This window comes from Solea senegalensis, linkage group LG1 (genome assembly GCF_019176455.1).
Source record: "Solea senegalensis isolate Sse05_10M linkage group LG1, IFAPA_SoseM_1, whole genome shotgun sequence".
NCBI lineage: Eukaryota > Metazoa > Chordata > Actinopteri > Pleuronectiformes > Soleidae > Solea > Solea senegalensis.
Window position 1 is genome coordinate 38,715,560 of NC_058021.1, and position 27,947 is coordinate 38,743,506.

General features: G+C 41.7%; 5 protein-coding genes and 1 long non-coding RNA gene across 9 annotated transcripts; 2 read left to right on the forward strand and 4 right to left on the reverse strand.

Moving 5' to 3' along the window:
* Window positions 1-383: 383 nt before the first annotated feature.
* On the reverse strand, window positions 384-7,108 carry lipib (lipase, member Ib). Of its 4 annotated transcripts, XM_044041509.1 has the most exons (11): window positions 7,046-7,108; window positions 4,734-4,815; window positions 4,424-4,604; window positions 3,606-3,714; window positions 3,373-3,474; window positions 2,848-2,937; window positions 2,090-2,257; window positions 1,917-2,006; window positions 1,461-1,569; window positions 1,085-1,258; window positions 384-1,002 (listed from the first exon to the last, which is right to left on the reverse strand). In XM_044041509.1, exons 1-11 carry the CDS (start codon window positions 7,101-7,103, stop codon window positions 918-920), a joined length of 1,248 nt encoding a protein of 415 aa, XP_043897444.1. In that variant the 5' UTR covers window positions 7,104-7,108; the 3' UTR covers window positions 384-917. The 4 variants fall into 4 exon arrangements, with proteins under 4 accessions (XP_043897444.1, XP_043895156.1, XP_043896769.1 ...); XM_044039221.1 differs by having other exon boundaries at window positions 4,424-4,815; XM_044040834.1 differs by lacking the exon at window positions 7,046-7,108 and adding an exon at window positions 4,994-5,322 and having other exon boundaries at window positions 4,424-4,815.
* On the forward strand, window positions 3,424-7,108 carry LOC122779759. The gene is made up of 3 exons (XR_006361637.1): window positions 3,424-3,489; window positions 3,634-3,753; window positions 7,054-7,108. It is a non-coding gene; the product is annotated as an uncharacterized LOC122779759 (long non-coding RNA).
* Window positions 7,109-13,080: 5,972 nt separating this feature from the next.
* On the reverse strand, window positions 13,081-15,370 carry zgc:112408 (uncharacterized protein LOC550260 homolog). The gene is given in 8 exon segments (XM_044034856.1): window positions 13,081-13,448; window positions 13,625-13,674; window positions 13,677-13,758; window positions 13,846-14,049; window positions 14,230-14,312; window positions 14,652-14,724; window positions 14,988-15,097; window positions 15,182-15,370. Coding segments are annotated over 8 exon segments (843 nt in total). The 5' UTR covers window positions 15,240-15,370; the 3' UTR covers window positions 13,081-13,265.
* A 964-nt stretch (window positions 15,371-16,334) lies between these two features.
* Window positions 16,335-17,135, reverse strand: LOC122768316 (aminoacyl tRNA synthase complex-interacting multifunctional protein 1-like). The gene has a single exon (XM_044024231.1). The coding sequence runs from the start codon at window positions 17,133-17,135 to the stop codon at window positions 16,335-16,337; it is 801 nt and encodes a 266-aa protein (XP_043880166.1).
* A 1,318-nt stretch (window positions 17,136-18,453) lies between these two features.
* lsm5 (LSM5 homolog, U6 small nuclear RNA and mRNA degradation associated) lies at window positions 18,454-22,839 on the forward strand. Its single transcript, XM_044034882.1, has 5 exons — window positions 18,454-18,537; window positions 20,022-20,117; window positions 20,372-20,399; window positions 20,477-20,549; window positions 22,634-22,839. Exons 1-5 carry the CDS (start codon window positions 18,492-18,494, stop codon window positions 22,664-22,666), a joined length of 276 nt encoding a protein of 91 aa, XP_043890817.1. The 5' UTR covers window positions 18,454-18,491; the 3' UTR covers window positions 22,667-22,839.
* An 18-nt stretch (window positions 22,840-22,857) lies between these two features.
* On the reverse strand, window positions 22,858-26,214 carry psme2 (proteasome activator subunit 2). Its single transcript, XM_044034870.1, has 11 exons — window positions 26,012-26,214; window positions 25,584-25,616; window positions 25,440-25,502; window positions 25,255-25,341; window positions 24,443-24,491; window positions 24,258-24,355; window positions 24,109-24,177; window positions 23,711-23,778; window positions 23,570-23,624; window positions 23,198-23,284; window positions 22,858-23,107 (listed from the first exon to the last, which is right to left on the reverse strand). The coding sequence occupies exons 1-11, from the start codon at window positions 26,057-26,059 to the stop codon at window positions 23,027-23,029; spliced, it is 738 nt and encodes a 245-aa protein (XP_043890805.1). The 5' UTR covers window positions 26,060-26,214; the 3' UTR covers window positions 22,858-23,026.
* Window positions 26,215-27,947: the final 1,733 nt, after the last annotated feature.

Consider the following 27,947-nt stretch of genomic DNA (forward strand, 5'->3'; position numbering starts at 1 on the left):
CAAAATGTTTGAAAAACTCAAACGATTGTCCACAAATTTCCAAAATTTGTTTAGAAATTAGTTTTTATTTCAAAGATTCTGTGAAAATTCAATAATAACAATAAAAAATGCATTAGAAAAAACAGTGAAGATGCTTCAGACTACGTTTGTTTTCATTTTGAAAGAAGGCACAGAGAAAAGAATGAATATAATAAAACAGCTTTTACATCTAAACCTTTGAATCGTTTCACATTTCCGAGCCTGAACAATGAAAGAGAAGACATATTGGAGGTAGTGTTGATATGATATTTACAGTCATCAGTCGTTTATTTCTGTTAGTTTTTATAGTTCTTCATGTTTTTACTTAAATCAAAGATAAATTAAGTCTTTTTCTTCTTTTAAGATTTTTAATATAAATGTAAGTGGATGTGTCTTCAACTTCACTCGTGCTTCAATAACCTGCACAGCTTCACGTCGCATCGTCTTCCATGTCCACTGAGGACACAGAGGCTCCTCCTGTCCCACCCATGTCGTCCCATCGTGGGACACAGAGACGAGGTGTCTCCAGACTCTGCCGCTGCCGCATAAAGTAACTACTCAAAAAATACTGTTATTGCTCAGAAAGGTTGTGTAATTGCTCAGGAAAGTCGCTTGACTAATCAGAGAATACAGTTGATGTCCTAACATGTAATGCAGCTAAAACTACAGTGTTACTGCTCACAAAAGTCACATGACTGCTCAGTCATGTAATTGCACTTAAGGTCACGTGACGTCATGTAAATGTAAAAAGAACAACTCATTAGTGCTCAGAAAATACTGACTGTTCAAAAAGTCATGTCAACTGTTCAAAAATGTTGTAACTTCTCAAAAAAGTCACATGATTCCCCTGGAGTGTTCAACCCCCCCCAACAAGAGGAGGAGCTTGTGTTGTTCTCGAGTCAGAGGTGAGAGTTGCAGGGCAGAGGTCGAAAGGTCACCTCCCTGTTCTCCTCCATCATGATGTCAAAGCGGCACAGCAGAGGCCTGAGGGAGGCAAAGATTATCAGATTATGATCTCTCAAGAGTGGAGCTGGTGAATGGCTCTGTGCTGACCCTGACCTCTGACCTCTCAGGACGTTCCAGTGGCGTGAAGCGAATCCTCAGAAGTCTGATTTTGTAGCGAGGGCCGATGACGTTGCCAGTGTTGATGCGCAGCGTGATCTTCTGGATGCTTTGCAGGTCGTCGTTGAACTGAGCGAGCAGACGCGTGGACGTGTACTGCTCCAAGCGGAAGAGTTTACTGAGAGAGAGAGAGGTGGTAAATCAAGGTACAACACGAACACTCACTCACTTATTCAGTTATTCAGTGGTCAGTGATGGACGCTTGTAAAGCTACCTGCAACTTTGAAGAAAATCCTCACATTAAAAGTCTCACAGATGCTCAAAAAATGATATAATTTGATGTTAGTTTCTGTGCGATTATCCGTTTATAACAAACTCACTGGTCAATTCGAGCCTCAGTGAAGTTTTTGCCGCTGTGTAGTTTGATATAGATGACACTCCACCGCAGGTACTGGTTCCACGTGACCATGTCCACTCTATAGCTCAGCTCTGACACACACACACACACACACACAGAGGACAGTTAGATAACAAACCACATCTCATAGTTTTATTCTTTCCATCAAACCAAAAGACACAATCACAACTCTGTTATTAGTCACGTAACTGTATAAACATTTATGTAAGTTCTAAAAATGTCACTTAACTGCTCAAAAAATGTGTGCAGCTGTATACAGACTGCATTAAACTGCTCAAGAAAATGATTTATTTGCGCTTAAAAAAGTTATTTAGCTTACAACACACACAACTGATTCAAAAAATATATCATTGCTCCAAAAGTCTTGTAACTGCTCAGAAAATAATGTAACAGCTGAAAAAGAAGTAAACATACTCACTCCTGTACGGCAGCGTCGCCGTGGTGCTGAAGAACACTTTGGTTTGTCCGAGTCTCAGCAGAGTTTCTCTCCACTGATTCAGGTCATAACCTGCAGGTGAACACACTCATCACTGCTGTGTGTGTGTCTGTGTGTGTGTGTGAGAGAGACGGACAGACAGACGGACCACGTACCAAGCAGAGGACAGGGCGCAGGTTTGAAGGCCTCACACGTCAAACACCTGCCATCCAGGAAGTCGCTGTAGGAGGAGCAGGGCTGAGCACTGAGGCTGCAAGTTCCATTCAGAGCACACAGGTACAGAAACACTGAGCGCTGGTGGTCACACACAAAGTATGATTTACCTGTGGGTCACACACACACACAAAGCTGCAGGTCATTCAAACTGGAAACTTACATTTGTGTTGCCTTGTAAAAACCCACACCAAACCCTAGAGAGAAAATCAGTGATTTTAACGTCACACACACAGGAGTTGTTGATCCACTGCTGCCTCGTCACTAAGTTCAAATGTCTTATTTTGTCCGTTCTGTTTTTGAAAAAAAACCTTTGTTCAGATTTCCCTCAGTGACACAAAGTGAGCAGACAAGGCAGCAGAAGACCAGCAGCTCCTGTGTCCCCTCTTTCTCTCTGGGGTTTGGTGTGGGCGCGTGAGTGGTTTACAAACTTCAGTTTCCTGTTGGAAAAGTCTGTCTCACAGCGAGATAAAGACGTGAACATGTTCTTAAAGATATCATAGACTTAATCTGATGCAGATTTCATTATGTGAGTCTTTAGTTAAACGGCTAAGATCAGATTTTGTTTTTAGTGAGTGAAACTTTGTCTGTTTGACGCTAATTCTTAGCACAGACACTGATTATGTGTCACTGCCTGAGACGACCTCACTTATAAAAACCTGAAGTGTCCCTTTAATGTGTTGTTTCTGCGCTCGTTCACCTGCAAAGATGGTTTTTGGACACCCGGGTTGATCGGCTCCACCGTTGGCGTAGAAGTCGATGTGACCATGAGCTCCATTCAGTCCAAACGCTGCAAACACAAACACACACATTATTATTATCATTATAATAATAATGATAATAATAATAATATGTTGTGACTAGCAACAGGATCTCCTTTAAATCACATTGTTTTTCAGAATAAAAGCAATGTTTTTCAGAAACCCGTCTCTCGGGCCACATACTGGTGCTGGATGGGCCAGTTTTGACCCACGAGCCACTAATTTTCAAACCACTCAAGTACATCCACCGAAATTGTCAAAAAATTTACCGGGGTCTTTGAATGCATCTCTTTCTCTTCATGTGCTTTAGAGTTTTAGAATATTTGAATATGAAAGTAGTATTTTTTTAGAATAGACAGATAAAAGAATAAATGATTATTTATATAATTATTCAAATGTTTTTAAACATATAAAATATACACTGACGTCATTATTTTCTAATAACAGTGTCGTTTTCTTCTCACAGTTCATGTCAGTGTGAAGGACGTCCACAAACATGGCATCCGTTGGGTCCAGCCGCTCGTCTGCTGTGGCGCTGGTGAACATCGGCCCGGCCGGGTCCAAACCTGCAGGGGTCAAAGGTCACGACATTTGAATTATGAATTATATACATTTCTGGGTTGTGTTTCTCAAAAGAAAAGATTACGTTAAAAAATAGTAAAACAAACTGTCTTCCCGCCACACATAGAGTCGTCACCTGTGATGCGTCCGATCTTTCCCTGCAGGTTTGCACCCACAAATCCTGCAAGGTGAGCTCCCAGACTGACGCCGATCAGGTGGACTGAACTCAGAGAGGCTCCTTCCTCCTGCAGACGCAACATGCACACGTCAGCGTTACATGCAAGGTACTTTCTCTGAGCTCTTTAAACATTTCCCACCGCTACGACGCATCAGAATCAGTACTTCATGAGCTCTGGTGGAGACACTTATCACACGAATGAGGGAAATGTGAAAGGAGATTGACTTGAATCTCAGTGAAAGCATGGCTGTTACAAAAGGCTCAGTCAATTAAAGCGACATCAGGTTAATTCTACGATTAAGAACACGTTCATGTCTTTATCTCACTGTTAGACAGACTTTTCCAACAGGAAACTGAAGTTTGTAAACCGCTCACTCTCCCACACCAAAGTCCATAGAGAAAACCACTGATTTTAACATCACACACACAGGAGTCGTTGATCCACTGCTGCCTCCATCACTAAGTTCAAATGTCTTATTTTGTTAGTTTGGCATTTAAAATCCTTTGTTCAGATTGACCTCAGTGAAACAAAGTGACCACACGAGGGAGCAGAGGACCAACAGCTCCTGTGGCCCCGCAGCAAAATCACTGATTTTCTCTCTGGAGTTTGGTGTGGGAGAGTGAGTGGTTTACAAACTTCAGTTTCCTGTGTGAAAAGTCTGTGTAATATGTTCTGAAGATGTCATAGACTTGAGCTGACATAGGTTTTATGAAGATAGTTGGCTTGGATGAGGGTTAAGTTGGGCTGATGCAGCAGAGATCGTCACATGTCTCACCTCCATGGTCAGGATGAATCCTGTCAGGTTGTTTGCCGCCTCCCTCGTGTATGTCACAGCAGTGAAGTAGTTGAGGTTTGCCGCCCCCTTGTTCCAGTCCATCACGATGATGTTCATGTCCTCCTGCTCGGCCAGCAGGTGCACCAGGTGGTCGATCCAGATAGGGGGAGCTCCTGTGGGCCTGTAGCCGTGGATGACAAAGGTGGTGGGGCGGGAGAGGTTGAAGAGCGGCTGTGAGGAGAGGTTGTGATGGTTGACCTCGCGGCCGCAGTCCAGGTTGGAGCGGGTGTAGAGCAGCAGACGTACGTACAGGCTGGTTCCCATGAAGCAGTGCGACAGGTTGAGATCGGTGAAGTTATCGCAGAGCTCGTCGTCCCCACTCTCCTCCTGACCTGAGGACACCAAACAGGCCACAGCTGAGGCACAGGTCGGCTCAGACGTTCATGGAGAACCAGGTTTATTGTGCATGATAATAAAAAGCAACAAGCTTCAGTCTGCGATGTCTTAAGAACATGTTCACGTCTTTATCTCACTGTGAGACAGACTTTTTCAACATGAAACTGATCTCACAGTGAGATAAAGATGAATCCTGTCAGGTTGTGTGCCGCCTCCCTCGTGTACGTCACAGCAGTGAAGTAGTTGAGGTTTGCCGCCCCCTTGTTCCAGTCCATCACGATGACGTTCATGTCCTCCTGCTCGGCCAGCAGGTGCACCAGATCAGGATAGGGGCCGCTCCTGTGTTCTTAAGACATCATAGACTTAATTTTGTTCTTAGATTAGTCTCTTGTCATGTTGTGTCCACAATGGCAGAGAATCTGAGCATTTTCCAGGTGGAAAATATCATTAATCACAGTTAGCTTCTCAGAGCAAAAGTTTTCCTGCTTGTACAAAAATTTGTTTTTTGAGATTCAACATTTATTGACTCCATACTTTAATTTCTCTCTGTGACAAAAGTGATTCAAACATGCATGCGATTTCTTAAAACACATTTAAAAGTATGGATTTATATAAATGTTTAAGTAGAGGATTGAAATGAAAATGATTGATAGTGTTGTTGCCTCAGTGTCTTTGTGTAAATATTTACCTCCATGTTTGGTCGTCTGCCCAAAGGTCAAAGGTGAGATTAAAGGTTTAGTGCGTCTGACTGTAAATGCTGAGTCTTTGTCTGCTTTTTTCAGTGACCTCTTTTAAGCTCTGTGCGGCCAGGATTAAACTGGTAACCATGACAACAGAGTCTCCATGTCGGTTTAGTTTAGCTTAGCTTAGCTTAGCTTAGCTTAACTTAACTTAACTTAAATATTGGTGTAAGGAGGAAACCATACCCTTCATGCTTCACGTGTGTTTTCATGTGTTCATTCGATCTTTTTCTGTTGCATTTTGTTGAATATGATTTTTTTTTTACGCTAAGCTAATATGTGTGGTATGCATCCTCTCATATATCTGTCTAAGGCTATGCTAACATAATCACCTCTGTATTTAACACACACACATGACATTGGTAACTGTCTTATGCTAAGCTAAGCTAATCAGCTCTGTGCTTAAAACAAAAGAATGAGCGTGTTATCTTACCCTCCATGACTGTCTTCAAGATAAGCTAATCACCTCTGTACGTAACACATAAGCATGAGAGTGGTGTCCATCCTCACGTAATTGTCTAATGCTAAGCTAACCACCTCTGTGCTTAATACACATGCATGAGTGGTTTCAAACCATGTACAACTGTTTTTATGCTAAGATAAGCTAACTATCTCTGTGTTTAATGCACAAGCATGAAATTAGTAACTGCCTTATGCTAAGCTAAGCTAACCACCTCTGTATGTAACACACAAACATGAGAGTGGTGTCCATCCTCACGTAACTGTCTAATGCTAAGCTCAGCTAACCATCTCTGCACTTAGCACATATGCACAGGCGTGGTTTCAAACCATGTACAACAGTGTTTATGCTAAACTAAGCAAGCTAATCACCTCTGTGCCCAAACACAAACATGAGAGTCGTATCCGTCCTCGCATATCTGTCTCCAAGCTATGCTACGCTAAGCTAATCCACCCTGCACAGCACTTGGATGCTATCCAAAGTCCACAGTTAGCATGTAGCACTGATGCTAGCTGGCTTCGTTGGGGGCGTGACCCCCTGGCGCTACATTTAGCACACAGGTGCACGACACTGCCCTCGATAGGATCAGACAGCTATTTTTATAAAAACAACAACACTCAACAGGTGATTACAGCTGTCAATCAAACTGGGCCAATTCATTGTGTTTCTTGTATTTGTTTCCGCTGACTTTTCCAGGACCGGAAGTCGTCATGGAGACCAGAACCTGGTCCTAAAGAGGCAGAACCTCATCTCTGAGTAGCTGACACACACACACACACATACTTTATTTATTTATTGACTTATTTTAAACCTGGACCTGGAGCAGATGGGTCTGACTTAAAATAATCTGTTCCTCCTCCACTCTTCACTAAGCTGCTCCATCTGCACTCAAACACAGAAAAGTGTCTGCAGTAACTTTTTACCTCCAGTTCTTCTCCTGATGAGATCAGAGACGGCCTGTCTGCAGATTTAAGCCTCGGCTGTCAGAGCACGGGCTTTAGAATCAGAGATAAATGTTGTTCTTACCTTTGCAGAGAACAAGGAGTCCCAGCAGCAGCTGCAGCAGCACAGTGCCAGACTTCATCCTTTCTCCAAGCACAGAGCAGAACGAGGGAAGGAAAGAGGTGAAGAGTGAGGAACAAGGACCTGACACTGCAGAGTGAAGGAGGTGAGTAAAGGAGGGAGGGAGGGACTGTGAGAAGATAGAGGGAGGAGGAGGAGGAAGAAGAGGAGGAGTTGTGTCTGCAACACTTTCCGGAAGGACGTGGAAGTGGTGGAGACAAGAAAACAAGTACTTAAGTTAAAAGATTTATTTATTGAAACTGTCAACGACAAATGGAACGCACCATTATTGTCCAAACAAAGACGAGCGACACCCTTTCTGGTCTGTGAAGGCCATCGTAGTCCCAGCGGAGGGGGTCTGACAATCTGCTGAATCACCACTGGATGTCACTAATTCTTCCACACGGACCCTTTTAAGAACACGTTCATGTCTTTATCTCATTGTCAGGCAGACTTTTATAAACCACTCACTCATACCATACCAAAGCCCATAGAGAAAATCAGCAATTTTAGCTGGCGGGGACACAGGAGCTGCTGGTCCTCTGCTACCTCGTGTGGTCACTTTGTGTCACTGAGGTTAATCTGAACAAAGGACTTCTAATGCCCAAGTGTCAAAATAAGACATTTGAATTAGTGATGGAGGCAGCAGTGGATCAACAACTCCTGTGTGCTTTGATGTTAAAATCACCGATTTTCTCTGTGGGCTTTGGTGTGGGAGAGTGAGTGGTTTACAAACTTCAGTTTACTGTTGAAAAAGTCTGTCTAACAGTGAGATAAAGACGTGATCATGTGACAATATTTTTATTTTAATACTTCAAAATAACCAGAATTATCATTTTAACTGAAGAAAAAAGTGAAATAAATTAAAATTCAGGGCTGAAAGTTTGATTTATTTAGTCTTAAATCAGACTCCAGCTCTCCTTCTTTTCTTTCTTCTCTTTTCCTCTGCATTTCACTGCGTCTGAAGCATTTCTCAGACTCCAGTGACGTTAAATTACATGTGTCGTGAGTACAGGGTACGATGGGCAGGGTGCAGTGTGGTCACAGACTGTGTAGCTATTAATAACCGTCACTGCTGGGGCTCCAACTCTGTACCCACCAACGCCATGCTATAACTCTCTCTCTTTATTCATGTATTATTTATGACTCTTTCACTTCATTTTACTATTATATTAGATCGATATGTAACGTATCATACGGCACATGAATGAGAGGAGTCCCAGTTTTCACTTTTACAGTTTTAACAAACAATGTTTATCAGTAAAAGTTTAAAAAAGAAAAAGAAAAGTTATTCATAATCACATTTATAGTTCAGGAGATAATAATACCTGTAGTACAGTTATACCAGGATCATTTTTATTCTTTGCATCATCCTTTCAGTCTGCTTGCAAATGAATTTAATTTATTTGTATTCATAATGTGTTTTTTTATTATTATTTTATATATTTTGTTTTATAACTGAATTATTTATGTTCTTACTTTGTTAGTTTTTGTCATTAAATGCAGACTTAAAATATTATCCTGCAGGGACATTGTTCAGGAAACTGAAGTAAACCACTCACTCTCCCCCATAGAGAAAATCAGTGATTTTAACCAGCAGGGACCAGCAGCTCCTGTGTCCCTGCAACTAAAATCACTGATTTTGAAAGACGTGAACGTGTTCTTAAGACATGGTAGACTTAATCTGACATAGATTTTATCAGGTGAGTGTTTATTAAAAGGGTTAAAATCAGTTGTTTTCTTTGTGTTAATTTCACTTCTGTGATAAAAGCCACAGCCAGGTTTCCATGAAGTGCTGAAGCTGATGTGTCTAATTGTGACGCAGCCAAGTAAACTCTCAACGTGAGTTCACAATGTCCTGGCTACTTAAAGAGCTTAGGGCTGCAGGCCACGCCCCCTCTTGTTGGTCACCTGACTTGGCTCAAACCTGAGGCGGACAGATTATTAAACGTGTGGCCGTCTTCACCGGTGAACAGCTGAGAATCATGTGATGGAGTTTAAATCAGACCACGTACGTACAATCAGAAAGGAAATGGAGGAAATCAAAACACCCTGACGACCTGCTTTCCTATCATTCTCTTCTCTCCACCTTCACTGCCTCTATCTCTGCAGCCAAACAATCTTTCTATCAGACTAAAATTCAATCCTCTTTCTCATCTTATCTAACCTCCTTGACTCCCCCACTCCCCCTCCCCCCTTCTACCAATTCACTTTGTCAACTACTTCACAAAAAATTAGATGACATTCGCTCTAATATCTCAACCCCACCTCCTGATCTCACTACTCTACCAACCACACATTCAGCTCCTTCTCTATCCTCTTTCACCCCTCTATCTCATGACCAAGTTCTTTCCCTAATAACCTCTGCCCACCCCACCTCCTGCCCCCTTGACCCTATCCCCTCTCACCTTCTTCAGTCAATTGCTTCTGATCTTCTTCTTTTCCTCACCCACCTCATTAACACATCTCTATCATCTGGCTGCTTTCCGGACTCTCTTAAAGAGGCCAGAGTGACCCCCCTCCTTAAAAAACCCACCCTTGACCCGTCTGAAGTAAATAACTACAGACCTGTCTCTCTACTTCCTTTTATCTCCAAAACTCTGGAGTGTGCTATCTTTAATCAACTCTCCTCCTACCTTCACCGGAACAACCTTCTTGATCCTCTTCAGTCTGGTTTTAAAGCAGGTCACTCGACCGAAACTGCACTTCTTGCTGTCACTGAGCAACTCCACACTGCCAGGGCTGCCTCTCTCTCCTCTGTGCTCATCCTCTTGGACCTTTCTGCAGCGTTTGACACAGTTAACCACCAGATCCTTACTTCCTCTCTTCAAGAACTAGGTTTCTCAGGCTCTGCACTTACCCTACTCTCGTCCTATCTTCAAAACCGAACATACAGAGTAACCTGGAGAGGATCTGTGTCGAAACCCTGTCCTCTAGCTACTGGGGTCCCTCATGGTTCTGTCTTGGGCCCTCTCCTCTTCTCTCTATACACCAACTGTCTTGGTTCTGTTATTCTCTCTCATGGTTTTTCCTATCACAGCTACGCCGTTGACACCCAACTCATTCTCTCTTTTCCCCGCTCCGACACACAAGTAGCAGAACAGATCTCTGCTTGTCTGACCGACATCTCTCAGTGGATGTCTGACCATCACCTGAAACTCAATCTCGACAAGACCGAGTTTCTTTTTCTCTCAGGAAAGGGCTCTCCCACCACAGACCTGACCATCACCCTCAACAACTCTGTGGTAACTCCTTCTCATACCGCAGGAACCTGGGTGTAACACTTGATGACCATCTCTCCTTCACTGCCAACATTGCTGCAACAGCTAGATCTTGCAGATACATGTTGCACAACATCAGAAGGATATGGCCTCTTCTAACCCAGAAGGTGGCACAGGTTCTGGTCCAGGCTCTTGTCATCTCATGCTTGGACTACTGCAACTCCCTCCTGGCTGGTCTCTCTGCATGTGCCATACGACCTCTGCAACTCATCCAGAATGCAGCAGCTCGACTGGTCTTCAACTTACCAGAATTCTCCCACACTACACCGCTCCTCCGCTCCCTTCACTGGCTTCCTGTAGCTGCTCGCATCCGCTTCCAGACTCTAGTGCGTGCATTCCATGCTACAAACGGATCCGGTCCAGCCTTCATCCAGGACATGATCATAACCTACACCCCAGCCCGCCCACTCCGCTCTGCATCGGCAAACTGGCTCACTGCCCCCTCACTGAGAGGATCGCAGACTGAGACTGTTCACTGTCCTAGCTCCCAAATGGTGGAACAAGCTCCCCATCAACAGCCGGACAGCGGAAAGCCTCCACATCTTCCGCCGCCAACACATTTCTCTACCTCGACTAAGAAAAAAAAAACTTGCTTATACATCGCAGTTATGACTAGCACTTCATAGTTTGGCTTACTTGAAACTCTTACTTACTTCTTGCTCTTATTTGTACCCAAATCTTTAAATGCACTTATTGTAAGCCACTTTGGATAAAAGCGTCTGCTAAATGACATGTAATGTAATGTAATGTAATTGTGAGGTTTTTGTTGTTTATAAACAAACCAGATGATGCTGCAAAGAACCCTGGAAAAAAAAAAGATTCTACAGGAAAGATGAGGAATAAGCGCAATATACAGCAAGTAAATGTGGGCAGAGTCTTACAGAGATGGAGCGTGAGCCTCGGATCATGTGACCTCAATCTCACTTCAGCTCAGAAATGTACTTTACAACACACACTTTTAATAAATGTCAGAATCCACCTTTAGTGAGTGTTTTTATATGGATTTACAGCCATGTCCTGTGAGTCTGTCACATTCAGGTAAAAGTGCGGCTGCAGCTGCCGGGTGAAGGTCAAAGGTCAGAATGTCAGAAGGTCAGGACATTCTATTCCCAGAGTCTTCAGCCAAAGCTGCACAGATAATCACGGCTCAACTGTTCCGCGGCGACATATTCATGCCCTGCCAACATTTTATGATAATAGGACGCGACGTTGTGTGTACGCTCTCTGACGTCACGTGTCCACTCTCTGACGTCACGTGTCCACTCTCTGACACCGTGTACGCTCTCTGGCGTCACGTGTCCGCTCTCTGACGTCACGTGTCCACTCTCTGACACCGTGTACGCTCTCTGGCGTCACGTGTCCGCTCTCTGGCGTCACGTGTCCGCTCTCTGGCGTCACGTGTCCACTCTCTGACACCGTGTACGCTCTCTGACACCGTGTCTCTCTGGCGTCATGTGTCCGCTCTCTGACACCATGTGTACACTCTCTGACACCATATATGCGCTCTCTGATGTCAGGTGTCCACTCTCTGGCGTGCGCTCTCTGACACCGTGTGCATGCTCTCCGACACCATGTATGGCTCTCTGACACCATGTATGCGCTCTCTGAATGCGCTCTCTGGCGCCGCTCTCTGGCCGCCCGTGTTAAGCTCTCTGACACCATGTGCGCTCTCTACACCGTGTACTCTCTGGCGCCCGTACGCTCTCTGACACCATGTGCGGCTCTCTGACACCATGTGTATGCGCTTTCTGGCCGCCGTGTGCGGCTCTCTGACACCATGTATGCGCTCTCTGCGCTCTCTGACACCATAATGCGCTCTCTGATGTACGCTCTCTGACATGTATGCGCTCTCTGACACTATGTGTTAGCTCTCTGTGCGGCTCTCTGACACCATGTGTGCGCTCTCTGATGCTATGGGCTCTCTGACACCATGTATGCTCTCTGATGTTGCGGCTCTCTCTGACACCGTGTCGCTCTCTGACACCATGTGTGCGGCTCTCTGATGCCGTGTGCGCTCTCTGACCCCGTGTACGCTCTCTGACACCATGTGTACGCTCTCTGATGTCGGGTGTCCACTCTCTGAATTCGTGTGTCCACTCTATGACACCATGTGTACACTCTCTGACGCCGTGTACGCTCTTTGACACCGTGTACATTCTCTCTGTGTCACTGAAGTAAATCTGAACAAAGGATTTAAATGCCGAATTAACAAAATAAGACATTTGAACTTGGTGATGGAGGCAGCATTGGATCAACAACTCCTGTGTGCTGTGATGTTAAAATCACTGATTTTCTCTATGGGCTTTGGTCAGGAAACTGAAGTTTGTCAACCACTCACTCTCCCTCACCAAACCCCAGATATTAAACCAGTGATTTTAACATCACACACACGGGAGTTGTTGATCCACTGCTGCCTCCATCAATAAGTTCAAATGTGATATTTAGATTGATCTCAGTGACACAAAGTGACCACACGAGGCAGCAGTGAACCAGCAGCTCCTGTGTCCCTGTGAGCTAAAATCACTGATTTTCTCTATGGGGTTTGGTGTGGGAGAGTGAGTGGTTGACAAACTTCAGTTTCCTGTTTGAAAAGTCTGTGTGAGATAAAGACGTGAACATGTTTTTAAAGATATCGTAGATTTTATTTTAAGTGATTTTTTTTTAAAAGGTGGTTTTGCAAAGTGACTCAAAAATAACATTTATTTCAAACAACTGATAGAGAGTAAAATATGAAGTATATTTACATACAATCACAAATGTAGTTATTTTGACAGAATACAGATAGTTAAAGCAATTTGTCAGCCGTCTACTTAAAAGCAGATACACATAAGCAGCTCGTGTTAATGTAAGTGTTTCTTTGGTTTTTCAGCTCAGTGCGTGTGTGCGCGCACACATGTGTGTTTTTAGGACTGATGAGAGAAGGCCTGCAGGAGCTCAGTGGGCAGAGTGAAGACCACGATGGACGAGCTGCTAGACACCGAGGACAGAGACTGCAGGTATCTGAGGTGGAAAGCCACGGGGGACAACCCTGATGCCGCGTCTGATAAAGCGTGAGACGCCTTCACTTCCCCTTCAGCTGCGATCAACTTCAACACACAGACACACACAAACAGTTTAATTTACTACGCTCTCAATTCATTAATGGCAAAAATGTCCATGATGAGGCCTGAGGGTTATTAATAAACTACACACACAAATCTAAAATAACTCAAGGGTCTGTGTGTGTGTGTGTGTGAGTGTGTGAGTGTGTGTGTGTGTGTACCTTGGCTCTGGACGTCCTCACAGCCTCAGCCTCAGCAGACAGACAGCGTTTAGACTCACAGGCAGCCTCATGTCCTTCAGCTCCACCCTCTGCACCTGAACGCCCCACACTCTGGTGGTGGTGTACAGCGCCACCTGCAGGACAAACACAGGTACTATATCTTTACGGCCTCCATTTAAAATGTCTCCTTGTCTGTCGGTCTCACTGATGACTCCGCCCACCCTCATCCTCTGTAAAATGTATCTCCGCTGTGCCAGCACTTCCGTCAGCGTGTGCGCTCCGAGCGCCGCCCTCAGAGTGGTCTGGGCGAGCGTGTGCATGGCCTCGTCGCCGTCCTGCACACGCGTCACCCACAGAGACGGATCCACCACCCGGTAAAACATGACGGCGTCCACCTGTAACGAGACGCCGTCCGCTGTCAGCACCTGTGCTGACAAATAAACCAAGAACTCATGGAATCACAATCTTCAGGACATTCAACATTTAACTTTTCTTTCTTTTGCCTTTTATACTTTTAGAATTATTTCACTTTATCTGCAAATATTTTATTGATGAATGGAAAAACAGCATTAATGTCCACAGAAATTGCTGCTGCTGCTGCTCACCTCCTGTTGTTGGACATTAAAGGACACTGTTCGTAGGTCAACGATCTGAATGTTGTCCAACCAGGGAATGAACCAGAACAGACCTGCAGGGACACAGGGAGGCATCTTTAAGAACATGTTCATGTCTTTATCTCACTGTTTGTAAGTTTGCAAACCACTCACTCTCCCACACCAAAGCCCATAGAGCAAATCAGTGATTTTAACATCACACACACGGGAGTCGTTAATCCTGCGTACAAGTTTACCTCAGTGACACAAAGTGATCACACAAGACAGCAGAGTACCCGCAGCTCCTGTGTCCCTGCGAGCTAAAATCAGTGATTTTCTCTCTGGGGTTTGGTGTGGGAGAGTGAGTGGTTTACAGACGTTGTTACTGTGATGAGTCAGTTATTACTTGTATGTTTTAAACACATAAATAATACCCGGTCCTTTGGGTCGTCCTTTAACGATGCGTCCCAGTCTGAAGATGACCGCTCTCTCATACTCCAGAACCACCTGTGACATCACACACACACACACGACTACATGACACAATAGACTCACACATGTTTGTGTTTCTGTTCACTGCTGTTGAGCAAATATTGTGTTTGTTAGTTCAGTGAAGCTGCTGAGGTTACTTTAACACACACACATACACACAACAGCAACAGTTGTGTGTGGATGTCTGTATAGGTATGTACTTGTGATGTGTGTATAGTTATGTATTTGTGTATAGATGTTTGGAATTGTGTTGTGTGTCGATATGTGTAGTTGTGTACCTTGGCACACATCCAGGCAGTGAAGGGGAAGGTGAGGATGATGAGGGCGGCAGACAGCAGCGTCAGAGCGCCTCTCAGCAGATCCATCACTCCGTCACTTCTTCTTCCATCTGTGCGTGAAAACGTAAGTCACTGTTACCTTCACATTTTCACACAGTGACGTCACAGCGGTTAATCGCGGATCATTCACTGACCTTTGTTTTGCTCTGCAGCTTCAGCTGCGTCCTCACAAACGACACCGACTCTGTTCATCGCCCCCTGGCGGCCGCGCGCTCCCTTTAATGAACGCGTTTTTTACTGCGCTAACGATTTTAATGAAGCGCGCGCTCCCACAGAGATTTCGTGTTACGAGCCATTAGGGTCACGATGAGATTTGTGTTGTTCGCCCCGCCCCGTGGATCGACGTCACGTTGCCTAGCAACCCGGACACACCCCTCTAGTCACGAAAAAAATATTTTTGAAATCATCAAATTCTTCTTATTTGATTCCTGCTTTACAACAGTGATGATTTACAGCAGATTATAAACATAAATGGTAGATTTTAGACATAATCCGTAGAAAATATAAGATTTTGATGTCGAAAGTGAGTGTTTTTCCTCCCAATATTACACTAAAACTTTATGTAAACATAATTAATCTCCAATTTTTCACACTGTATTGTACAATAATTATCACAATATTAATGAATAAAAAGTAATACGGAGGCATGACTTTCTGTTTAATTTCTTACGTACTGAATTGATAGCAACAAAAACAGACTAATGATGCATTTTTAGTCAAATTTAACCACTTTTTTGAGGGGAAGAAAATAGCATTTTATAAAGGTTATGGATAAAATAAAACAGAACAAATCTGCAGCAGAATCTTAACATACTATCAGTTCGTGTTTTTGTTAAAATATAAAAAAAATCACAGGATGAATGAGATCCAGAGAATTTGGAATAAAAATTAATTAAAATACAGGATAAAAATAGGCCAAAGCTCAATTTTATCGTTTTTATTTTGATTTAATAAAATCACACGTTCATTTAAATGAACACACAATATTATTGGCAACACAGAAGTATATATGTAATAAAACACAAGTCTATCATGTTCATTTAGGTTTATATTCAACAAAAAAACACGTGAATTTAATTTAGTCGCAATATTTACAGAGAATGTACAATGTGAAATTAAAATATGACATTAATGAGTGTTTGCTTTAATGTTTGCTTCATTTGCTTCATTAAACAAATCTTAGTATATATACATGTGTATGTATATATATATATATATATATATATATATATATATATATATATATATATATATATATATATATATATATAGTATTCACATGAACATTTATTTGATTCTACAGTTGCTCAGGGTCTGCGCTCGGCACAATCCTTTGCCGTTGACGTAAAACGCAGCTCCCCTGTAGGTGGCGACACACTGAGCATCTGTGTGGAGGTCTCGTAGAACCTGCTCCTTCTTCTTGGCGTGGAGCTCTTTCTCGGGTTCATGCAGGAAGCCCAGGAACGTGACTCTGTCGCCCGGCTCTGCTCCTCCCGGAGGATCCAGGATCTCCACCTTGTCCGCTGAGGTGACACACATGACCATAGCCTGGGACAGGACTCCCCGGATCTTGGCCGGCCTCAGGTTGCACAGCAGGACCACCATGCGGTTCTGCATGTGCTGCAGAGGAACCTGCTTGAGCAGACCGCTCACCACAGTCCTGGGCAAGGCCTGTCCGACGTCCACCTTGACCGCAACGAGCCGGTCAGCGTCGGGATGCTTCTCCGCCAAAATTATTTGTCCGACACGCAGCTCCAGCTGAGACCCGTTCATCTCGACATCTTCTTGACTTGCAGGTGTGGCTTTTTTCTCTACTTTCTCTCCTCGTCTTTTCTCTGGCGTCATCTTTTTATGTAGACTGTGGACAGAAGAAGCAGGAGAGGAGGACACTGCTGTAGCAGAAGGTTTGAGGGGAGTGGACCTTGTTCTCTTTTGCTCCAGCTTCACCTGGTCCACCTCATGTCTAAGTGTCCTGATTTCAATGGTCAGAGACCTGATCTCTGAGATGGCCTCACACAGTGCCTCACTGAGGTCACTGATGGTCTCCTCCAGGTTCTCTGGAGACAAACTATGTGTTTGTAGGTTCATGTTGACACTGGTTGAGGTTCTTGAGAGCTGTGAGATGGTCCTGGAGGTCTAGTACCTTCCCTGCAGAAGGTTTGATGTGGCTCACTGCCACATGTACATCAAGTAATTTCATTAGATCACATTAAAGACCTCAAAGGACTCTTGCCTCGTCATCTTCCTACATTCTCACGGTGACATCATCAATTCTCCAACATCGCAGCAGGGTGGAGAACTTTAAGTGACGATGAGGAGCTTTGAAGTGTGATGAGAAGAGAATGAGAAGAACCGTGGACGGGACTGAGGAGAGGACGTCTATAGAGGTCTATATTCTAGTCTTGATGAGCTGCTTTACACTATAGTTTTCACCCATTCACACATTCACACACTGTAACATGGGCTTAAGTGTCTTTGCTCAAGGGCACATGTAGATGAGCAGAGACAGGAATTGAACCCACAACCTTCCAGTTGAAAGACAACTCATATCAAAATGACTTGATACTTAAGTACAGTAAATGTCATAGACTTCTCATTAGGACTCTTCTTGAGTCTCTGTGTGGTCTACTTAAGTCCTATTGAGTCTCTGTGTGGTCTTCTTGAGTCCTAATGAGTCTCTGTGTGGTCTACTTGAGTCCTAATGAGTCTCTGTGCGGTCTACTTAGGTCCTATTGAGTCTCTGTGTGGTCTACTTGAGTCCTATCGAGTGTGTGATCTTCTTGAGTCCTATCGGGTCTCTGTGTGGTCTACTTAAGTCCTACTGAGTCGCTGTGTGGTCTACTTGAGTCCTAATGAGTCTCTGTGTGGTCTACTTGAGTCCTATTGAGTCTCCCTAGTGGTCTACTTGAGTCCTATCAAGTCACAACTGTCTATAAGACTGGATGATTGAGTGAAAACATAATTGATTCTTTTGTTATAGTGAACAGCGTCCATAAAATTTGTTTTGGGAATTGTAAGTTTCACATCTTGTAATAAATTTGTTTTGGTTTCCGTACGAATTATTGCTTTTGTTCATTTGTTCTGGAGTGTGTAAAAGTGTTTCATGTGATGCACTTCCAGGCCACCTTAATATTTACTATAAGATACATTTACATTAGCAGGCATGAACCATTTAAACATCTATTTATTTGGTCAAAGCAGGACTAGTCAGTGTTTTTTCTTCCTTGACTATGCTTTTAAATATCTCTAGGCTAAGTTTAATTGGTAAACTTGGTAAAGAATAATGGTCATATATGTCCGCCATGTTGTGAAACAAAAATCCCTCACTCATCTTCTGCCGCTGACAAACTGACATTTGTTCTGTCAGAACAAGTTCGATTGTTTTTGTCTGGTCGCTGTCGATCTTTGCCTCGGTTGCTTCTGTCTGCGTGTGAGTCATCAAACATGGCGGCCACTCAGACGACGAACCCCTCTCAGCTTCTGCCGCTCGGTTTGTAAATGTTCAAATTACTGCTGCTTTTTACGTGAAAGACGTTTGTGAATGTGATTTTTAATAACATCGATGTGTTTTTAACTGTGTTTAACTGTTTTGAACTCTGAGCCGCAGCAAAAGTGAGAAGTTCTGTGGGGGAAAGCCGGCGTTCTCTAGTTGCTCGCGTTAGCTTCGTAGCTAACACTTGAAATACTGAAATATTGATTTAAACTCCCATGTTTGGCGCTTTTTATTTTTATTTGTGGTCAAAGTTAGATTGGGAATCGTGATTCGATTCCTTTGTTAATCGTTAGGTGAGTTATTTTAGTTAAAGGTGATGCTCACGTGTAGTTTAAGCGTAAGTCGCTTTGGATAAAAGCGTCTGCTAAATGATATGTAATGACGAGGACAGCAGGTGGAATTTTAGCTAGTAGTCGGCTCATAACAGGTAAACAACAGGTATTGTATTAGGGATTAGGGCTACAGCATACGGTTATTTTCACAGTTGAATAATATCCTTCAGACCCTGAAGATTCATAAAAACACAGTCTCTGATTTGTGAAACCTTTTATTATATTTGTGAAAATACAATAACGGCCCATTTCACTGTTTTTTCAGCATATAGACCACTTTGGACCAGGTCCACATCAAAAAAACACTTTACCTATACTTCTCAAATCTGGACTGGATTATCCTACAGACCCTGAAGATTCATAAAAACACAGTCTCTGATTTGGGAAACCTTTATTCTATTTGTGAAAATGCAATAAAAGCCCATTTTACCGTTACAGTACAGTGGTTTTTGGTGCGGACCTGGTCTAATGAGGTCTAGGTATGAAACAAAAACGGTGAAATCTCCCCTTTAGCATTTTCATTAATAAAATAAAAGTTTCACAAATACAACAGTGGGTGTCAAGCAAAGTTAATGTCATACCCAAAAGGTCTAAAATGTTTTCACATCAAGATGTGTCCCAAAAAAAAAAAAATCGGTGGACAAACAGTCGCACTACACATTAGGTAAATTTTCCCTTAACTTAAATTTCCCCTTAAGTGCCGAATCGGAAGCTGGCGTATCGGAGGCTAACTTCAGCGTTGTCACAAAATGTTGATAAATGTTGATCTGTGTTTGTCAAACCTGGAAATTATGTTCTAAAATGTCTTTTTTTTTGTTCTCAATCCAAAATGATTCAATTTTAATGATTTCTTTGTTTTGTACAGCAAAGAAATTTAGAAAATATTCACGTTTAAGAACCTGAAACAATCAAAAATATTGTTTTAATCATGATTATCAAAATAGTTGATAAACACGATCAACATTTTTTAAGGTTTTCTGATATTTTATTGACCAAGCGATTCATCGATTAATCGATTATGAAAATAATCGTTAGTTGCAGCTCTAGTGTTAATGATTCCAAATCACATGATATCTGCAGTTTTCTCTCCTGTTTTGCTGGATTCATGGAGTGAACATGTTCTGTTTCCTTCCCTCTGTCATTTTTCAGAGCTGGTGGACAAATGCATCGGCTCACGGATTCACATCGTCATGAAGACGGACAAAGAAATTGTCGGGACTCTGCTGGGATTCGACGACTTTGTCAGTATCCTTTTACTCTGGTTGCAATCTCCTCTAAAAACACACACACACTCTGTGTGCTGTATTTAAAGCTGTGGGGTGGCAATATAAAACCGTCTGTCTGACTTTTAATCACATAACATTTGACAGGCTTCAGGCTTGTACTTGTAACCCGGACTGAGCAGTGCTGAAATGTATGAGTAGAAATGCGACAGATGTATCGTTAAACGAGCCACCTCCTCACCTCTGTTTCCTTTTGTCCTTAACATCTCGTGTCAGATATGGTGTTGGAGGATGTGACAGAATTGTAAGTGAGCTTTTAGGTTTTTGTAGATTTTGTTGTTGCTGTTAAACGCGTTCACTGATGAAATGAACATGTTGCAGTGAAATCACACCAGAGGGACGAAGGATAACCAAACTGGATCAGATCCTCCTCAACGGCAACAACATCACTATGGTATGAAAGTGATCTACTTTTATGTATAATACAGTGGGTTGCATAAGTATCTGCACCCCTTTAACTTTTCAACATTTTGCCATTCTAGGACCAGAAACATAAATGTATTCAATTGAAATTTCTTTTTTCATAAATACAAAACTGAAAAGTGGGGTGTGCAAAAGTATCTACCCCCCTGAGTCAATACTTTGTTGAACCACCTTTTGCTGCCATTACAGCTGCAGTCTGTTGGGGTATGTCTCTACCAGCCTTGCGTCTAGGAGTTTTGCCCATTCTTCTTTGCAAAACAGCTCAAGCTCAGTTATATTAGATGGTGAGCGCTTGAGAACTGCAGTTTTCAGATCTTTCCACAGATTCTCAATTGGATTTAGGTCTGGGCTTTGACTTGGCCATTCTAACACATGGATATTTTTTGTTTTCAACCATTCCATTGTAGCTCTGGCTTTATGTTTAGGGTCATTGTCTTGCTGGAAGGTGAACCTCTGCCCCAGTCTCAAGTCTTTTGCAGACTCCAACAAGTTCTCATCCAAGATTGCCCTGTATTTGGCTCCATCCATCTTCCCATCAACTCTAACCAGCTTCCCTGTTGAAGAGAAGCACCCCCAGAGCATGATGCTTTTTACGCCAAACATAGCGTTTTGCATTTTGGCCAAAAAGTTCAATTTTGGTCTCATCTGACCAAAGCACCTTCTTCCACATGTTTGCTGTATCACCCATGTGGCTTCTGGCAAACTGCAAACGGAACTTCTTATGCGTTTCTTTTAAGAATGGCTTTTTCTAGCCACTCTTCCATAAATGCCAGATTTGTGCAGTGTACGACTAATAGTTGATCTGTGGACAGGTTCCCCCACCTGAGCTGTGGCTCTCTGCAGTTCATCCAAGGTCATCATGGGCTTCTTGGTTACAGCTCTGATCAGTCCTCTCCTTGTTCGGCCAGTAAGTTTAAGAGGACAGCCCTGTCTTGGTAGGTTTGCAGTGTTGCCATACTCTTTCCATTTCTGGATAGTGTATTTAACAGTACTCCGAGAGATGTTCAAAGCTTTGGAAATCTTCTTATAGCCTAAACCAGCTTTATACTTCTCCACAACCTTATCCCGGACCTGTCTGGTGTGTTCCTTGGACTTCATGATGCTGTCTGCTCCCCAATATTCTCTAAACAGACCTCTGAGACATCACAGAGCAGCTGTATTTGAACTGAGATTAGATTACACACAGGTGGACTCTGTTTAGTCATTAGGTCAACATGTGATCATTCAGAAATCATCAGGCAACTTCTGAAGGCAATTGGTTGCACAAAGAGGAAAGGGGGTAGATACTTTTGCACACCCCACTTTTCAGTTTTTTATTCATAAAAAAAGTTCAAAATCATGTATACATTTCATTTCACTTCATGATTGTGTGTTCTTTAGTGTGTGTCTTTCACATGAAATTTCAATTAAATATATTTATGTTTCTGGTTCCAGCATGGCAAAATGTCAAAAAGTTGAAGGGGTGCGGATATTTATGCAACCCACTGTATTAAAGCGAGAGTAGTGTTTTGAAAGTGTGGATGTATGAGATACTGTCGTACAAACAAATCCTCTGCTTAGAGACAGGAAAAACGTTTCTTAGCCACTTCGTTCAAGGCTCACTTCTTAAAATTGACGTTACCTTAAATCTGTGATGTCTTAAGAACATGTCCACGTCTTTATCTCACTGTTAGACAGAGTTTGTGAACCACTCTCCCACACAAAGGCCACAGAGAAAATCTGTGATTTTAACATCATTTAACAACACAGGAGTTGTTGATCCACTGCTACCTCCATCACTAACTTCATATGTCTTATTTTGTCACTTCGGCATTTAGAATCTTTTGTTCAGATTGACCTCAGTGACACAAAGTGACTGCACGAGGCAGCAGAGGACCAGCAGCTCCTGTGTCCCTGCCAGCTAAAATCACTGATTTTCTCTGGGGTTTGGCGTGGGAGAGTGAGTGTCATTACTGCATTAAACCACACGTCCAAAATCACCCGTGGTATCCCTTTAATTTCACTGTACAGGATCATAAATGCGTCAATGCTTACATTTATTCATTTTATTTCCAGCTCATACCTGGAGGAGAAGGTCCTGAAGTTTGAATCACGCTGGCTTTTTCATGTTTCCAACGTCGTTATTTTTGTTGTTCATGTTTGTTTTTCTTCCCCTCTTGATTTTATAGAGGAAAGTATTTTTGTAGTAAGATTCTGATTCTTTTTTTGTTTATTAAAAAGAAAACTCACCTGATGAGTTTTTTTGTTATAAATAAATCAGTGAATCTCACGCAACAGTCTTTGTTTTTATTTCTTTATTTCAAATGTCACATTCGCACAACTAAAAAAGGATTTGGTGCAAAGAAAGAAAGAAAGACTTAAGTGTTTCCTTGAATGTTTTCTGGAACAGATTTTGAATTGAAAGGTTTTCTCTGACGTGTTTTTGTGGGTTTCTGCGTCTCTTAATGGTCAGTACATGGACGGCTTCTCCTCTCCTTTAGGATTGGTCACCTTCTCCTGGTTCTTGCTGATGATGTCGTAAAGCTCCGCCTAGAGGAAAGAAAAACAACGTTAACGCGCTGCCGCTGTTTTTTTCCATTTATTTTCCACGCGCTGGCTTCAGACGTCGCTGCGACTCACGTAGAAGCCGCGGATGTCGAGGACAATCACTCGGACCTCGCTGTAGATGGCCTCATCCTTCTCATGGACGAGAGAGCGGTAGTCCATCTTAAGAGAGAGGAGTTAAAGGATCATTCTGAACATTTTATTGACAAACACGCGTGCGTCGTGATTTAAACACTGCCGTCTCAGTTTTATGTAAAATCCTCGTCTTTAGATCGTCTCTTGCGTGAACAAATGTCGCGTTTTCCTGACTTTGATGAAATAAAACAAAAGCTTAAACGAGTTCATCGTTCCTGTGATTGATTTAAAATCTTAAAGTATCAGGAAACAAACCTTTATTTTAGTGCAGGTTTTTTAAGAGAACGTTTAAAAACCAGTGAAAACACTCACCACATGAGTTTCTTTGGAGGCTTTGGCAACGGCGTCTCCTCTCTCTGAGAAGTACCTGCACACGGCAGAGAACTTACATTATTATTCTTCTATTGTTTTCAGGTTTAAATGAAGGAAGGCGACCATAAGTCAAAGTTTTACTTGTTGATGTTTGTTTGAAAACCGTCCACTTTGGTTTTCACAGCGGTGATTCTCTCCAGGATTTTCTCCTGTGGTGCAGAAAGAAAAAAGAAGAATGTTATATTTATTTTAATGTTAAACAAACTGAAATATGTCACAGTCTCACAGCTGTGAACACAGATGGATTAATGTGGGTTTTTCTGTGACTGATGCTGTTTTTCTTTGCGAGTTTGTTTTTTTTGGCTCATATTTATCCAATTTTTTAATTTTCCTCCATCTGAGAAAAAACCATGGAAGTTTTAGTGACATTTATTATGTTTCTGAGAGCGAAGAAAAAGCCTAATTATTAATAAATGGTAACGATCAGCCCAGTTATTGAGTCTCGAGTTCTTGTGAATAAACTGACATAAAAAGCGGACCTGGATTGCGACTCCAAAGTCATTTCCGTCTTCTATCTTTGGGATGAGGAGCTGAATCCAGCAGGAAACCTGAGGGGAGAAGAACATGGACACACGAGAGATTATCTCTGTTCAAAAATGTCAAACTCACTGTTTTTTCACTCACTTACATTAATGATGGTTTCTCTCAGAGCCACAATTTCCGGTTTGACTTTGTCCAGGAGCGCCATGATCTTCTCGTTCCCCTTGATGAAGCCACATTTTGGAGCTGCAGATAAATATATATATGAAATATTTAAATGATTATTTTTGACTGTATATTATGTTAGGTGAATGTGAGGAGGAAAAACTTCACCTTTCTTCTTCTTCTCAGCGCTGTCTTCATTCTTGTCTGTCTCCATTTCCTGTTGGACAAGTTTATGAAGCTATAAAACAGCCTGTAATCTTACCAGATTAATGTTGCAAATGTGTGTATGATAAAGGGATAGTTCAGGTTTTTTGGTATGAGGTACTAACATTTAAGCACATTATTCACTTAGAAACTAAAAAAAAGCGCACACATATTCCTTTAAAATCATTATCTCTTTAAGTCTACAATGTCTCAAGCACATGTTCACGTCTTTATCTCACTGCCAGACAGACTTTTCCAGGAAAGTGAAGTTTGTGAACCACTCACTCTCCCACACCAAAGCCCATAGAGAAAATCAGTGATTTTAACATCACACACACACACACACACTAATGTCATATTTTGTCAATTCGGCTTTTAAAATCCTTCATTCAGATTAACCTCAGTGACAGAAAGTGACCACACGAGGCAGCAGAGGACCAGCAGCTCCTGTGTCCCGCCAGCTAAAATCACTGATTTTCTCTAGTGACAAAATAGGACGTTTGAACTTAGTGATGGAGGTAGCAGTGGATCAACAAAGCCTGTGTGTGTGATGTTAAAATCACTGATTTTCTCGATGGGGTTTGGTGCAACGAGTGAAACTTTTTTGTTTTCTGTTGGAAAAGTCTGTATAACAGTGAAATAAAGACATGAACATATTGTTAAGATACCGTAAGACTTAAACTGACATAGATTTTATTATTTTTTAAGTGGCTAAAGTGTTTTTTGGCGGTTCCTGAACTGTCCCTGTAATCTGGTCCACAGTCTCCTGCCCTCACCTCTTCTTCTGGAGACGGAGGGTCTGGGATGGGAATGTCCAGCGGAGCCCGGAGTGAGCACAGGTCAGTGATGCTGAGAGCGTCATCCTGACAACAGAGAGACAAGATGGAGAAGAGTAAATAAAATAAAAAAGAAAAGAAACATCTAGTAACCTGGTTTTTACACGTGTTCCAAACGTTCTGACCCTGAGCATCGCGTCCAGCTGTGTGATCTTCAGTGGGATGTAATTAGAGAAGAGATTCTCCACCTGAAAAACAGAAAAAGAAAATAATTAAGAAATGCTGCATAAGTCTTATATATCACAATAATAATGATATTGTCTCCAGACCTCATGATAAAGGGACTGACTGTAGTTTTCCACCTGTAAAACAAACAAAAAAATCATTATTCTCCCTTTTTACTGCATTTACTTCAAGAAACGTTTGTTTTAAATTCTTTGTAACACTGAATAATCATTTTAAAACCAGTAAACTAATTTTCATCCCCACCCAGACCTTGGGAACACACACAGTTTCCTCACAGTTTAACAATAATTTAAAGCTGAACAGTTTCATGTGAACAATTTTGTGTTTTTTTAAATTAAAGTTGAAGTCGCTGAGTCACGAGTCGATTTTACTTTCGTTTTTCAGGGACTTTCCTCCTCCTCTGCTACTCGCTTTAAACTGTGACTTTGTACTTTACTAAAACCCTTATTATATCATATTACATTAAGTGTAAGTGATTTTAAAGTAAATAGTTTGTTTATCTGTCACTCACCTTCACCGCAGCCGCGCTGCTGATTTTCAGCACCGATGTCTTCGGCATGACTACGCAGATTGTGATAAAAATTAATAAATAAACGAGTGTTTTCACGCGTTTTCTTGTAATAAGCGAGGATAATTCAGTTGTTTCTGCTGTTTTCTGCTGTTTCTGCCGCTGCGGGAGAACAAAAACACACAGAACCGTACAATTATTTCCTCATTCACTTTATTTTCGGTTTCACGTCGGATGACGTGTTTAAGCCCCGCCCACTTAAAAATCTCCTCCCACAAGCTCTTTAAAAAAAGAAAAGAAATTAATATTATGAAATTATACATTTATCATTTAATGTGGGCGTAAAAATCATTACTTCAATGGGAATAAATAATTATTAAATAATAATAATAATGATTATTATAACTACTTGTTTTATTTTTAGTGGCACATTTTACTTTCTGACCCCAAAGGTCACCTTACACACAAATCCAAACATAAAAATAGAATAAAATAGAATAATAAAAGTGTGGTCATTGAGAAAATGTATACAATCAAAAGAAATATTGGTGAATTTTGTCATTTTAACAGAAAATATAAAGTAACTTTAAACTGATTTCCTCCAGTTTAAAATACTTTACTACTTTAATACTTTTATTTCTTTCAAAATAGTGTGAAAATCTGTACACGACGAGGAAAAAGAAAAAGCTCAATTTCACACTGCGCGCTTTCTTGTATGCTTTTATTTTGTAGCTCTTCTACTTTTATTTTGAAAGATCCAAACGGGAAGTGGAGCCGTCACGGTGTAGTTCCGTGTTTGAAGCTAACAACAGCAGCAGCAGCTGCGGCAGCAGCGGAGCAGCTACAAACACACACGGTGAGACTTTAACCATAAACTACGCACTTTAAAATACGTTAAAACTCGGTATTTAAAATACGTTATTTCACATGTGTAATCGGTGACTTTGTTGTTTGGACACGAAACAACAGTTTAAATAAACCCGAGGAGACGATGACGCTAAATTGCTGACAAAGTTTCGGTTTCAACTTACGTGAAATTTCACTGTATTTAAGGTTTAAACACAGTGACATACCGTAAAAAACGGTAAAAGTGCACAAGATTAACACGTTTTTATTGTAAATAATATGAATCTGAGCGTCTCCTGCTCGTGTTTATGCTTCAATTGAGTCTTTTATTATTAGGTGTTTACTGTCAGTGTGAATGAAGCTATTATTAACCGGGACTTTAGCACAGTTTTACTGTCACGCACTCTTAATCTTGTCTCTTAAAAATTGCTTTAAATTACATTGAGTTGAAATGAATGACACTGCTTTTATCTTAAGCAGAAAAAGTATTTAGTCAGTGTCATTTAAGCAGGTATTTTTTTGTCCTTAACTTTATTATAAAACAACGTATAACAGGTTAAATGTCTCTTTAATTCATTAAGTTATCTTTTACATGTCATTTAGCAGACGCTTTTATCCAAAGCGACTTACAATGGAATTGAGTACAATCAGCCAGGGGTGGAGTCGAACTTGCAACCATTGCGACCATGATGTCTTTCGCAAACAGGGTACTGGTCTTAACCACTGAGCCACTCCACCCCCTTTTATTATTTATTTATGATTTTCCATTTTATCGGAACTTATAACAGGAACAACTGCCAGCACTTTTATTAATTATCTTTAAGTTGACTCTTAAAAAAAACTGAAAACATGATGTTTTTAGTCTCACTAAAATTGAGTTTTAATGCTTTTTGTTCATATTCATAATTCATAATTTCACTTTAAAATAGTTGCTTATTCATTTTGGAATGGATTAATCAATTGATCTATACAGTCAGGTGATTGAACGCTTATAAAAAAAAGTTTATCTTCAATTTCACCTCAATTTTACCGTAATTTTTCTTAATTTATGTTTGAAAAAAATACCTTGTTAATTGTTTTCTCAATTTCTTTT

Coding starts and splice junctions, on each gene's coding strand:
- lipib (XM_044039221.1), bottom strand. CDS start 7,103: ATGAAGTCTGGCACTGTGCTGCTGCAGCTGCTGCTGGGACTCCTTGTT. Junction 2,938..3,372: donor CCTTCACACTGACATGAACT/GTGAGAAGAAAA, acceptor TTGTGTTTGCAG/CGTTTGGACTGAATGGAGCT. Junction 1,003..1,084: donor CCACTGGAACGTCCTGAGAG/GTCAGAGGTCAG, acceptor TGCCTCCCTCAG/GCCTCTGCTGTGCCGCTTTG.
- LOC122768316 (XM_044024231.1), bottom strand. CDS start 17,135: ATGAACCTACAAACACATAGTTTGTCTCCAGAGAACCTGGAGGAGACC.
- lsm5 (XM_044034882.1), top strand. CDS start 18,492: ATGGCGGCCACTCAGACGACGAACCCCTCTCAGCTTCTGCCGCTCG. Junction 20,400..20,476: donor TTGGAGGATGTGACAGAATT/GTAAGTGAGCTT, acceptor AACATGTTGCAG/TGAAATCACACCAGAGGGAC. Junction 20,550..22,633: donor ACGGCAACAACATCACTATG/GTATGAAAGTGA, acceptor TTTTATTTCCAG/CTCATACCTGGAGGAGAAGG.
- psme2 (XM_044034870.1), bottom strand. CDS start 26,059: ATGCCGAAGACATCGGTGCTGAAAATCAGCAGCGCGGCTGCGGTGAAG. Junction 24,356..24,442: donor CGCTGAGAAGAAGAAGAAAG/GTGAAGTTTTTC, acceptor ATTTATCTGCAG/CTCCAAAATGTGGCTTCATC. Junction 23,625..23,710: donor TTTCAAACAAACATCAACAA/GTAAAACTTTGA, acceptor TGCCGTGTGCAG/GTACTTCTCAGAGAGAGGAG.